General features: G+C 34.9%; 1 protein-coding gene across 4 annotated transcripts; it reads left to right on the top strand.

The window, feature by feature from the left end:
* Positions 1-1,231: 1,231 nt before the first annotated feature.
* LOC110649941 (zinc finger protein BRUTUS) lies at positions 1,232-13,458 on the top strand. 4 transcript variants are annotated; one of them, XM_021804701.2, is made up of 15 exons: positions 1,232-1,872; positions 4,575-4,784; positions 6,114-6,308; positions 6,398-6,762; positions 7,252-7,477; positions 7,688-7,856; positions 7,960-9,192; positions 9,369-9,540; positions 9,620-9,841; positions 9,925-10,062; positions 10,724-10,958; positions 11,079-11,138; positions 12,156-12,227; positions 12,301-12,463; positions 12,742-13,458. In XM_021804701.2, the coding sequence occupies exons 1-14, from the start codon at positions 1,579-1,581 to the stop codon at positions 12,442-12,444; spliced, it is 3,735 nt and encodes a 1,244-aa protein (XP_021660393.1). In that variant the 5' UTR covers positions 1,232-1,578; the 3' UTR covers positions 12,445-12,463; positions 12,742-13,458. The 4 variants fall into 4 exon arrangements, with proteins under 4 accessions (XP_021660393.1, XP_021660392.1, XP_057996263.1 ...); XM_021804700.2 differs by lacking the exon at positions 12,742-13,458 and having other exon boundaries at positions 1,234-1,872; positions 12,301-12,686; XM_058140280.1 differs by lacking the exons at positions 1,232-1,872; positions 12,742-13,458 and adding an exon at positions 2,386-2,650 and having other exon boundaries at positions 5,759-6,308; positions 12,301-12,686.
* Positions 13,459-13,711: the final 253 nt, after the last annotated feature.

Raw genomic sequence — 13,711 nt, 5'->3', positions numbered from 1 at the left:
CATGCATATATATATATATATAGAGAGAGAGAGGATGTAATACACCATTTTATATTAAAATTTTAATAAATAAAAATTATTGTGGTACTCTGAAATTTTAAAACGTCTTATGACATATTTTAACTCGTGTAAAATAAAATTAAGATATATTTAAGATCCTCAAATTAAAAAGTATAAACTCTAATAACGCTAAGATGATGATTTACTGATTATGATCTGAAGGATATTTTAATTCTATTTTATATGAGTTGAAATGTGCCATATGAAGAATTAGAGGTGTGTTACGGACGTTTAAAAAATTTGAGATGTCATGAAATTTTTTAGTAAAATTGAGAGATGAGTTAATGTATTTCATTTATGTATATACCACAATTAAATGGGAAAGGTCAATTTTTTTTTTTAGAATTTTTTTTTGTTTATTTTGTAAAATTATATATTAATAAATTTAAAAATTTATAAAACTTAAAAATAATGACAAAATGGTTAAGCGCAAACAGCTCATCCAATTGAGGAAAATCAAGCATCATTGTCGGATTAAGCTTAGTTTGAACATTACAGCCTAAAGAGGACATTTGACCAGATTGACGTCACACTTGACAAATTTTGCCTTCCTTTTATTTTTGTATTCTAATTGCAATCAACATTCAACCACCAATGTTGACTTCAATTAAACTTAAAATGACCATGATGCCCTTTAACCCTTCTCTGCAATTTCCAGCTCGGCAGTAGGCACCCTGAATCTAGCCTATTATCTACACTGCGTGGAAGGTTACGTGGACTTCATGAAAAGCGACTGTGCACTTAGTAATGAGACCGACTCCGTGGAAAATGGAAAATTATATTTATTTAATTTTTTATTTCATAAAAATTGTCTACTTTACCATAAAATTTCTCCCAACTTTCCCACAAAAATTCTGCCAACTAATGCCTTTCTTATCTCATCTTGTAGGCTTCTGAAATTTAATATTTCAGTCATTATCATTATCAATATGGCACAAATTTATTTCCAGTTTACAGACTAGAATAATGAAAGGCTCTCAAATTCCAGGACAAACTCGTAGTTAAATACAAGGATAAGAATTGTACGTCAAATTCCACTCCATGTATGTTTATCAAAACTTAAAAAAAAAAAAAAAAACCTAAAATCATTAGTCAATTTTTTTAAAAATATTATTTTCCTTCTCCAATTTTCCGTTCATAAATCGGTAGTAGACGCAAAGAGGTATGACGTATTCGATATTCCCGTGATCTGCAGCAGGTTACGTGATTTATTTTTCCTTTTTTTGAAACGTAATAATAACAGTAAAACGGAGGGGGGAACGTCAAACTGGTGATGGTGGAAACAGGAGCGAAAGCTGCCGCGTGGAACTATAAAACGTTTCTTCTCATTTCTCTATATTGAATCTTCTCGTTCTTCTGGCCTGGTTCTTTCTCCTCCTCTGAAGACGCAGACAAAGAGACAAAAAATCCCTTTTTTTGTGTAATTATATGGAATGAAAATATAGATAAACTAGGTCTTTTTTTAAGAAGCTTAGAAATCTGTAATCATTTCGAGATCTTTCACTTCCATATCCTATAATGGGGACGCCATTTGCTGGCGTAGACGGAGGAGTAGGAGGTGTGGCGGTAATGTCTGGGCCGGTGAACCCAATCGATCCTTCTACGCCTTCAAAAACATGCCTTAAGCACTCTGCTCTTAAATCTCCAATTCTTATCTTTCTTTTCTTCCATAAAGCTATTAGGTCTGAGCTCGATGGCCTTCACTGCGCCGCCATGACTTTTGCCACCACTGGTGGAGATATTAAGCCTTTGCTCCGGAAGTATCACTTTCTTCGCTCGATATATAAGCACCACTGCAATGCTGAAGACGAGGTAGGTTTAATTTTTGAGACTATTTGAATTTTTGTATTTCGACGTCTTGATTTTTTTTTAATGGTTTGAAATAATTTGTGGATTACGTTATCACTATTAGAATCTGTGCATTCTTTTATAGCAATTGGACGGGGCAAAATATTTGGGATTTTATGTGGATGCCTAATTGAATTTGCTGTGTTCCGTTCTTCTGGTATCTTTTTCATCATTTGATGTAATGCTTACATTGATTGTTCGCTTTTGTGCATAGTTATCAATCTTTAAGGTCTTTTGAGTGCTGCTTGCAAATTGGTGGAAAATATTGAATTTTGGTAGTGCCTGCAGTGAAGCTTCTTAGTTTAATTTCCTCGATAGGAAGCAAGGGATGGTAGCAAGTAAAAGTAGAAGCTCTGTGCGCTATTTCATTTGTACATGCTCATGATCTCTTTCCAGTTAGCTTGGTTGCAATATTCTGCCAAAACTAAGTTTGATGGAATCTGAATATCCTTTTGTGATGGAAAAAAATCTTATTAGTCAGCAACAAGGGGGTTCCAACTGCCAAACTGTACACAGTAATCTCCAGTGGCATTTCAATACAAGGCCTTGCAATTGCACATGGTTGTATTGATTTACTGGATCCTTAAAAAGGCATTTGCTTCACTGTGGATATAATTCAGCAGTTTTTGAAGGAGATCCAGTATCAGATGCCTAAAATTCATTGTAGGAATACATTGTGACTCTACTTGGAAGATTTTCAGATGTAGTCTTGCTGTTTAGAAATTAAGAGCTTTATCTTTTGGTAAGCTGGTATATGATAAAGTTCTATGTATTTTTGTAAATACTATTTACAGGATTTGCGTTTTGGAATGTGATTTGGTGGATATGATTCTTTCTCTCTATGATTTTTTTTTTTTTTGGTTGGGTGGGGGAAGCTGTGGTTTTTTATGCCTTCAATAAAAGTGTTGTGTTCACCCCTTTCCCCTTTTGTTTGTTCTCTATAATTCATGCAGCAACTGCATTTTGATCAGATTTAATACTTTAGTTGTATTTTAAGTGCAGGTCAGCATTTCCAGTTTAGTTCACTGGATCTACTATTTTAACTTTTTCCTGCTTGCTCTCTCTGTCTATTAGGGGGTATGAAACAAAACCATGATGCTTTCTTGTTTATTTAACTTTAGGTTTGAGGAAATCTTTTTAATCACGAGGTGCTTGTAACCTAGTAAAAAATGTTAAATGCTGCTTGTGTTTTCTTATGCTTTTTTTTTCCTTAGATTTTTTAGTTTAATTTTGCCTATAGGAAGAAGTCATCAATGAGAGTGAGTTGCCATGTTGGTCTTGTTACAACATCATGTGATAGGTTCACACCTTTTAATGCTAGAAATACAATAAATATGCATCTGCGTGTGATGTGGGATCTTACACTGGAGCTTTTAGGTCTACATATTTTGGGAAGAAATTAGGAAATAATTTTTATTTGAGTGTTTTACCTTTTATTTTTTTTGTATTTGACTTTATTATTAATGTTAGGGTTGTTTTATTTATTCACATGAGCAATATGTAGGGTTCTTTAACATTAGCATGTCATATTTTGAATATTGAGAAGCAAGAGAATTTTAAGAGTGTTATTTCCTTCCACTTTGTGTGTTCTATTTTCTTGGTGCTTCTACATCATTATGTAAGACATCTGGTCCTAAACTATTTGAAATTTAATATCCATACTCTGGTTGAGAATTTACTGATGCTTACACTGCCAATTTCTTGTGAGGCGTTTTGCACTTCTGTTGTAGAAGCTACTATCCTATCATTGCACTCATCATGCTATTTTTGTGAAGTTGTACAATCAATGCCATATAAACAACCAAATCTAATTGGAATTTTATGTTTTGATTTTGTTCTCTTCCTTTCTAAATCGCCACTAGTTAAGCTGGATCACAGGTCCATAAGTTGTTTATTTGATTCATGGTCTGCGCTTCTTCTCATGTAATGTCCATCCAATCAGCTTTTATAACTCCAGTGTACCTGTAATTGTGCATGACTGTTGAAACTTGCGGCAATGGTTGGTGTTTGAGTGAAATTTCACAGCTATAATGAAAAATTGACCTTCCTGTTCGTCAGAATTGGATCTGCTAGCTGTGATTCAGTGTGTGTTGATGTTCTCTTGAAATTGACAGTGCTTATGGAGGTTTAATTAGAGTATCTGAAAAAAAAAAGAAAAGAATGTGGTATGACATAGGTACTCCATTGCATTATATAAAATTTGACATTTTGAATACCAGTTAAATTTAAAGATTCTTCAATCAGTAAAAATAATGATATTCTAGAAACTTGTTGGAAATATGTGTATGTAAAAAAAAAATTGAGAAAAGAAACTCATAAATTTAAATAGAATTGAGGATCATGTTAGCTTAAACCAGGTTGTAGACATTTAGACAATTGATAGCCTCAAAAAGTGTCTAATTAATCCAGCTAAGATCTTTTTTAACAGGCATTTTTAGGCAATGGGACAAGCATCCAAAAGACAACATTGAAATTTTAATTTGAATTTTTAAGGTACTTGTCACCTATTTTTATTAGAGATAATAGCCAATCTACTAATGTCAAAAATGATGATTTCATCCCCTAAAGTAGTGCTAAGATACGGTTTATTTTTTTATTCTTATAGTTTTTTTTTTTATTGTAAATGTTACTGGAATATTTTGACATTATTTTATTTTTCAATGTAGGTTATCTTTCCAGCTCTTGATATACGTGTCAAGAATGTGGCAAGGACATACTCTCTTGAACATGAAGGAGAAAGTGTTCTTTTTGATCAATTATTCGAGCTTCTGAATTCCAATAAACAAGATGAAGAAAGCTATCGTAGGGAGTTAGCTTCTCGCACCGGAGCTCTTCAAACATCAATTAGCCAGCATATGTCCAAGGAAGAGGAGCAGGTATTTGTTCGTTTTATTAATGCAATGATAGTTTTGGATTGTTCTTATTGTGTGTTTTGGCAAATTGAGTTGGATGAGCTAAATATTGATTTAAGCTGCTAGGACAAACTAATGTGTTCTGCATTCTTCATTTTGCTGTTTCACCATTAAGGTGCTTTATATAGCTGATTATTGTAATTTGGCAGCATATGAGGTTTGGGACTTGATTGTCCCACGATATTTAGTTTGACATGTTATGACCACACCACAAATTATCGTCTTTACTTTTGCACATGACTAATATGCTTTAGTATCTATTTTTTCAGTTAATGGAAGCAAGGATAAACGCATATTTGTAAATGCTTCTCTGTTCATTATTTAATTAGTTGCTGTACTTTTTTTCTTTAAATTTATCTGTTTTATATTATGACAAATTTAAACTCTGAATTCTTCAAGAATTAAACAAATTGAATGCATATGGATGATCATAATCATGCACCATTGTTAACCATTTCAAAAGTATGTTTTTGAAGGTTAGTCATGATGGGACATGTCAATATCATGTTGGAATCGTGTTGACATGATCTTGAATGCAATCATTGTTAAGGCAAGCCAAAACCCTCTTGGTTATTAAGTCATCTATAAATTTTATATGATGGTTTAAAATGTTCAAGATTTTCCAAGTTGTATTCTATTTATAATTTATTTTTTATGTCAATATTAAGTTCCTTTGATCTGAATGAAACTCATGCATAATTTTTAATGGATGGCTTAATGAACTGGTCTAGATTTGCCAATTTGTATTCTATTTAATTTTTGATGTCAATACTATCAATAGGAAAGCTTCATCCTCTGCAATTGCAGTTCTATTTCAATAATATTTTCCTTTATGGATAGAAATGAAAAGGAAAGATGTCTGTGGGAAAGTATTTATAATGTAACCGGTTACAAGGCATCAGGAGTTTATTTCCTGCTAAACTATTTTTTCTTTACAGTACATATACGGTTGTAAGCTTGATACTGAGAGATGGTATCTCATCCTTCTTAAGGGTTCTTCCAAGGGATGGAGTATTCCTGTTCTTGCAGTGCTGAAGGGAAGATTCCTATGTAAATAATCTAGAATTGACTATATGGTATGCAAGTCATTCAGATTTTTCTACCTGAAAAAATGGCTACATCTTGGGCTGAAGTTGAAAGTCAGCAGTATGCCTTCTGAATTTCTAGCAATCCATATCATTGCAACCTCTACAATGACTTGGCTGTCATATGTTTAAAATAACTCTAATCAGGTTTGATATGCTTAATTGAGAACAAATTTGAATTTCACAAGCTTGTGGTTGAATGTGGCAGGTATTCCCCTTGCTTATTGAGAAGTTCACATTTGAAGAGCAGGCTTCGTTGGTATGGCAGTTCCTATGTAGCATTCCTGTTAATATGATGGCAGAGTTTCTACCTTGGCTTTCTTCCTCTATATCATCTGATGAATATCAAGATATGCATAAATGCTTGTACAAGATAATCCCAAAAGAGAAACTTCTTCATCAGGTGAGGGTCTTTTTGGGCCATGGATTCCATCTTTGTATGGGCTTTTATAAGAAAAGAAAGAAGGCTGACTTTAACTTCTGTTAATGAAGGTAATTTTTACCTGGATGGAAGATGCAAAATTGTCTGATATATGTGTTAGCTGCCATGATGATTCTAAGGGGTGTTATCAAGATTCAATTCCACCAGGCTTAATCTGTCAAAGTGAGAAGACTCATTGTGCATGTGAATCTTCTAGAATTGGTAAAAGGAAATATATGGAGCTGTCTTGTGATCTTGCCAATTCAAATATGTTCCATCCTATAGATGAAATTTTGCTTTGGCATACTGCAATGAGAAGAGAGTTAAATGATATAGCTGAGGATGCTAGGAAGATACAACTTTCTGGAGATTTTTCTGATCTGTCTGCATTCAACAAGAGGCTGCAATTCATTGCAGAAGTGTGCATATTTCACAGGTACAGTTGTCTGTGTTTTCTATCTGTTTCTTTTCTTTCCCCTAGTGAACATAACACTGTCCAAGTGCAGCAAGTAATATACTTCAAAAGTAGCATGTTAAATGTCCTTTAGTTTGTGGATAGAGATAATTATGGATCTTGATATTACGGCCTGATGCATGAACTACTATCTCTTGGCTTGTTTTTACGTTTTGACATCCCAGTTTGTCTTATATTTCAGAAACTTATACATGATAATGTATGGAAAGCTTTGCATAGTAAAATTTCCTTGAATTGCACATATTAGCAATTAAAGGAATTTGGACATCACTGAGTCTTTCTTCTTTTAGTTTTGTGCTTTCAATGGCTTTACTTCTAGTGGATTTGAAACTCACTCTCTTTCTCTCTGCCTACCTCTTGAATAATGTGATAGAAATATGTAAGAATTATTATGACTATAATGACTATTTGTCATTGTGAATGGGCTTCTGTTGTCTATCTTGACCGCAGTATTGCTGAGGACAAAGTTATATTCCCTGCTGTAGATGCAGAACTCTCTTTTGCCCAAGAGCATGCAGAAGAAGAAATTCAGTTTGACAAGCTTAGATGTCTGATAGAAAGTATTCAAAGTGCTGGAGTTAACACATCTCTTACTGAATTCTATACAAAATTGTGCTTGCAAGCTGATAATATCATGGACACCATACAGAAACACTTCCAAAATGAGGAAGATCAGGTGATTCATGTTACTTTTGCAATTTCATATGAAACATGTCTTTCCCTTAGATGGTGTATGCTTAATACCTAGTTTCCTTATTTCTCAACTACATAATTTTCATGCTATTGCCATAGTGCCTGTCATTTATTCTTGGAAATCCACAATCAATTACGGAATTACCTTTTGGTATCTCTACAAGCCATCTGAAAGATATATTTGCATTGGTAGGTTCTCCCACTTGCTCGAAAGCATTTTAGTGCCAAAAGACAGCGTGAACTTCTTTATCAAAGCTTATGTGTGATGCCTTTGAAATTAATTGAATGTGTCTTACCATGGTTGGTGGGATCACTTAGTGAAGAAGAAGCAAAGTCTTTTCTTCAAAACATGTGCATGGCAGGTTTAACACCAATTCTCAACTTTAATTTTACAGCAGTATTCCCATGCTATCTGTGTTTTCTCTTTCTGTCAAGTCTCTTAACTCACATAATGATCTGATGCAGCTCCAGCTTCAGATTCTGCATTGGTTACACTTTTTTGTGGTTGGGCTTGTAAAGGTCGTCCTAGGAACATTTGTTTGTCTTCAGGTGCCATTGGCTGTTGTCCTGTGAGAATTCTGACTGGAAGTCTGGAGGATACCAAAAAATCGATCTGTGAGAGCAATCCTGTGTTATCGATAAATGAAAAATCTTCTTTTATCCGAGCAGATGATAGTAAAAGGCCAGCTAGGCATGGAAACCTAGTATTACAGGAAGACAGTGATGCTTGTCAATCTTTAGGGACTGTTAATATCCCAAAATTATCTTGTAGTAGTAAGTCCTGCTGTGTCCCTGGGTTAGGAGTGAACAGCAGTAATTTAAGAATTAGTTCTCTTGCTGCAGCAAAATCTTTGCGTTCCTTGTCTTTTAGTCCTTGTGCTCCCTCCCTTAACTCTAGTCTTTTTAACTGGGAAATAGATGTAAGTCCCACTAACAATGGTTGCACATCACGCCCTATTGATAACATATTTAAATTTCATAAAGCCATCCGCAAAGACCTGGAATATTTGGATGTTGAATCTGGAAAATTAAATGATTGTAATGAAACTTTGCTTAGGCGATTTACTGGTAGATTTCGTCTATTATGGGGTTTATATAGAGCTCACAGTAATGCAGAGGATGATATAGTGTTTCCAGCATTAGAGTCTAAAGAGACACTTCATAATGTTAGCCACTCATATACTCTGGACCACAAGCAGGAAGAAAAACTATTTGAAGATATCTCATCTACACTTTCTGAGCTTGTGCAACTTCAAGAATGCTTGAAAAGTACCGGTCTTTCTGATGAGTTAACTGGAAATAATTCTGATTCTTCTGATCACAGTGATCAAACTTTTAGAAAGTATAATGAGCTTGCAACAAAGCTTCAGGGCATGTGCAAATCCATTAGAGTAACACTGGATCAACATGTTTTTAGGGAAGAACTTGAGTTGTGGCCTTTATTTGACATGCATTTTTCAGTAGAGGAACAGGACAAAATTGTTGGTCGAATAATTGGTACTACAGGTGCAGAGGTACTTCAATCAATGTTGCCATGGGTAACATCAGCTCTTACTCAGGAGGAGCAGAATAAAATGATGGACACATGGAAAAATGCAACTAAAAACACAATGTTCAGTGAGTGGCTTAATGAATGGTGGGAGGGTACTTCTGCTGCGACTTCACAAGTGACCACAACAGGGAGCTGTATATCACTAGGTCTGCAATAGTTTTGTAATTTCTGATTTTTTGTAATTTATTCCTGGTCAACGTAGTTTATGTTGCTAAGTTGAGAGACAAATTTCGAACTGTTAATACTTGAAAGTTTTCTAATCTAGTAAATACAACATTGAGGAGATCTTTTTGTGTTGTGTTTCTTTTTTGCTCACATTTAGGCACTGATCTCCATGAAAGCCTGGACCACAGTGATCATACATTTAAGCCTGGCTGGAAAGATATTTTCCGGATGAATCAAAATGAGCTTGAAGCAGAGATAAGAAAAGTTTCTCAAGATTCATCTCTTGATCCAAGAAGAAAAGCATATCTCATTCAAAATCTAATGACCAGGTGTGTTATGCTCTGTTTAGTCTGCACTCTTTGACTATTATTCTTTTACTTACCCTGATCAATATATGGGTTTTGTTAGCCGCTGGATAGCTGCTCAGCAGAAGTCACCCCAAGCAAGAACTGGTGAATTTTCAAATGGTGAGGACACACTTGGATGTTATCCTTCATTTCATAATCCAGAGAAACTAGAATTTGGGTGTGAGCATTACAAACGAAACTGTAAACTCCGAGCTGCATGCTGTGGCAAGTTATTCACATGCAGGTTCTGCCATGACAAAGTCAGCGACCATTCAATGGACAGGTAAATTTTTTTCATTCATGGCATACCTGGTTTTGGATGGACTGCTAGTCATTTATGAGCTTGAATTATATTTATATTTGTAGGAAGGCTACATCAGAAATGATGTGTATGCACTGCCTGAAAATTCAGCCTGTTGGACCAGTTTGCGCAACACCTTCTTGTGGTGGTTTCTCAATGGCAAAGTACTACTGCAGTATCTGTAAATTTTTTGATGATGAAAGGTGTGGGCTTTCATAAGGTTCTTTACATTTATCATTGCTATTTGCCTGAAGGTTTAAAAGAAAGTAGTATTATAAGATGTAACATAATTAGGTGGTATATTATGGGATGATCATTTGTGACCTGGAGGTCACAGATTCTAGCCATGGAAACCACCTCTTTGCAAAGCAAGGGTAAGGCTATGTGCATTAACTCTCCCCTGAGCCCACAAGTGTGGGATGCTTTATGGACTGGGTTACCCTGTATTGTTGGATGATCATTGGCACTTTTTCTAAATTGGGAATTTAATAATTATGGTAAGAGTGTCTGGAGTCGGTTGTTTATGCCAAGACAATGAGGAAACTTAAATGAAAAAAGCAACATATTTTTGCGCGGTGTATTCTATTTCAATCCTTCTCAGATGCTTCATGCTCTAGGTCACCCTTTTTTATTCTATTTTAAAGGAAAATGTGGTCAGTTTTTTATTGTCAAAGTAGGACTGTAGAAGACTTGAAGCAAACAATTATATATATTAATTTTCTAGGCCATGATAAGAACCTGAAATCTCTATTCTTCTTGGTGTAGGGATTCTTTAACTTCTTGGTGGAATATTTATGTGAACAACTGCATCTGAACTAGGTCTCTCACTAATGAATTTCCTACTTTTCTTTGAATGTAATTCAGGACTGTTTATCATTGTCCTTTCTGCAATTTATGCCGTGTTGGAAATGGACTTGGTGTTGACTTCTTTCATTGCATGAAGTGTAATTGCTGCCTGGCAATGAAGTTAGTGGATCACAAATGCCGAGAGAAAGGTCTGGAAATAAATTGTCCCATCTGCTGTGACTTTTTGTTCACATCAAGCTTAAGTGTTAAAGCTCTTCCTTGTGGCCATTTCATGCATTCAAATTGCTTTCAGGTCTATTCTTTACTTGGCTTTTGCTTCAGTTTTTGTTTTCTATTCTTCTTCAAATTTTGCTTCTTGCAAGGAAAGCAATATTTTGTACAGAAATTCAACTTATACCTTTTGCTATGACAGGCATATACTTGCAGTCACTATATCTGCCCAATTTGTAGCAAATCTTTGGGAGATATGTCAGTGAGTTCTTGTGAACTATCTATGCAACCTACTAAACTATGATGCTATTATAAAATGCTATCAAGGATGATTATGTTAATAATTGTGTGGGACATATTTCCCAATACTTTGTTATTATTTTTTCCAAAATGGAATTTATTATGAGCATCATCAAAACTTCTAATAATCAATGAGCATTGCCAAAATGTTCTGTTCATATTTTACTGATTTTTCTGCTACCTATGTTCAGCTTGTGTTGAAACTAAACTGTTGCTGTGAACTTGTTTGAAGTTTAAAAACTGAAATGGACTTTGAGTTATTAAGCTATTTTTTATGGCACAGGAAATTATGGAAGTAGTTTTACATATTTATAAATCTATCTTTTTGTAGTGAATTAATGGCATTATACACAAATTTTTACATTATCTTGATGATGTATGTAAAATTTTGATGTTTTACTTTCCTTTTCATGATAATCAAATCAATTGCTGTGTTGCTTTCTGACTCTATTGATTGATATGCAATCAATTATTTCAGCGAACAACACTTGAATATTGGATGTTAGTTAAAACTTTTAAGCTTGCACTTGTTAAGTGGGCATTTGCTTTCTAAGTGCTAAACACAATCTGAAAACTAAGATCCGTGCACTGACAAGTGCATTTTCCACTAAAGATGTTATACCAAATATGATATGATCTACTATAAGACTTATACACAGCTTTAGACATACCTACATTTTCAAACAGAAGAGGGCTACTGAGAACCAGACAGAACACAATCATGTATTCTCAATTACCCTCTTAGTTGCCAAGGGGCTTCACAACAACCAAGCACTTATTAGGTCAAAGCATTGAAATGATACCTATTTATCTGAATTCTGATGAAATGGAAATGCAACTTTTCTTGTGACTGGAATGCAGAGGGAGTTGGTAAAAAAGAAAGAGAAAAAGAATGCAGAGAGAGAGTGTCTTTGTTACACCCATATTTGTTGTGCTGAGAATGAATACTTTCCTTAGAAGGCTTTTATTCTGTGTTTAGGTGTACTTTGGCATGCTTGATGCACTATTGGCTTCTGAGGAGCTCCCAGAAGAATACCGGGATCGTTGTCAGGTGAATCGTCAGGGTATTTTCTTGCATTCCTTGGTATTTTTGGGCAATAGTAAAACTGATGTTTACAATCCAGGATATACTGTGCAATGACTGTGACAAGAAGGGCTCAACACCATTCCATTGGCTGTACCACAAGTGCAGGTTTTGTGGATCATATAATACTAGGGTGATCAAGGTTGATTCGACAAATTCAAACTGCTCAACTTCAAACCAATAACTTTCTTATAGCTGAATAGGTGTGTAAATACCTCACCGAGTCCCAACCATGTGGCTTTGTAAATCTTCTGCCATTACAATAGTTAATTCAGTCTTTCAATCCCCTTCCCCCCAAAGCACATATTATACACCTCATGATTTTTGGCTGTTTTGTTTTATTATTATTTTTTTTTCATATCACACTTGATGGCTAATGCGAGAATATATTGCAAGAAATAGGGAATTGGGAGGTTTTTGTTTCCAGATAGGCGGCTTGTACTTCGAAAAATGTTCAGTCCTCAATTTTGTTGGCTTGCAGGGACAGTTATTAGCTCACTTCAATGTTTTTCTGCCCTTGCTAACCATCTGTTTGATGAGATAATAAGATGATCATTTTGGAGAAACAGTAGAATGGTTGCCTCATTCATGAAACCAATGGCCCTAGACCCTAGTGCAGGACCATTTTGCCGAAATTTCATTGAAGATAGAGACCATAGTTGGTCCATAATTGTTGGATTTCTAGTTATGATGAAGGTGACGGTGGTGGAATGATGATCGGTACCTGTAGTATGCTGGTGCTGGTGGTGATGATTACGGGAAAAAATCAACGGTGACAGTATTGTTTGCTTTTAGGTGGCCTTTGTGGCGATTTTGCTATGGCGGTGTTTGCTTTCAGGTTTTATTTTATGGTAATTTTGCTTTTTGGTTATTTCGTTTTCACTTTGCCTGAGCCTAAATTGCTTAGAAATCTTTTTTCCCTGCCTTTGTTGTTTTCGGTGACCGATTCTAAATATTACCGATCTGCATAGTGAGGGTAGCTTATGAGCTCCACTGACCCTTCGTCATGTGTTAAACAGCTAATTGGTATGCAGCACAAAAAGGATTATTTCTTGTCCACAGCGGATATATTTATGCTACTATTACAAGTGCGGTGAAATCATTTTTATCAGTAATGGTGTTATGTACAACAGCCTGTGACCCAATAATCTCAACAGCTTAGATATTATCGATTACTGGTAGACGATCAATTTGTGTAGCATGCGTGATATTTCCCGTTTTTTAGAGTTGGCCCTTAGCTTCCAATTAAACGTGTCTCTTTCTTTTAGGGTAAACGAGGACATTTAGGACCAAAGCGGCCATTATCCTTTTTTCTTTGCTTTTTATTTTGCTGAAGAACCATAAATTGATCGTGAATTCTTTTTAGAAAATCTCCTGAGATTTCTTTCAACATATGCTTCAGTTTTTATATTTTTTTTAAAATTAATTCAGAAGTAAATAATTAAAATATG

The sequence above is a fragment of the Hevea brasiliensis genome, chromosome 17 (genome assembly GCF_030052815.1).
Source record: "Hevea brasiliensis isolate MT/VB/25A 57/8 chromosome 17, ASM3005281v1, whole genome shotgun sequence".
NCBI classification, from domain to species: Eukaryota; Viridiplantae; Streptophyta; class Magnoliopsida; order Malpighiales; family Euphorbiaceae; genus Hevea; species Hevea brasiliensis.
Note: the sequence above shows the minus strand (reverse complement) of the source record. Positions and strands in the feature narration are given on the sequence as shown.

Excerpts from the sequence above, each read along its gene's own strand:
- LOC110649941 (XM_021804701.2), top strand. The coding sequence starts at position 1,579 with ATGGGGACGCCATTTGCTGGCGTAGACGGAGGAGTAGGAGGTGTGGCG. Across the intron at positions 6,763-7,251 it reads GAAGTGTGCATATTTCACAG|TATTGCTGAGGACAAAGTTA; the intron begins GTACAGTTGTCT and ends TCTTGACCGCAG. Across the intron at positions 10,959-11,078 it reads TGCATTCAAATTGCTTTCAG|GCATATACTTGCAGTCACTA; the intron begins GTCTATTCTTTA and ends TTGCTATGACAG.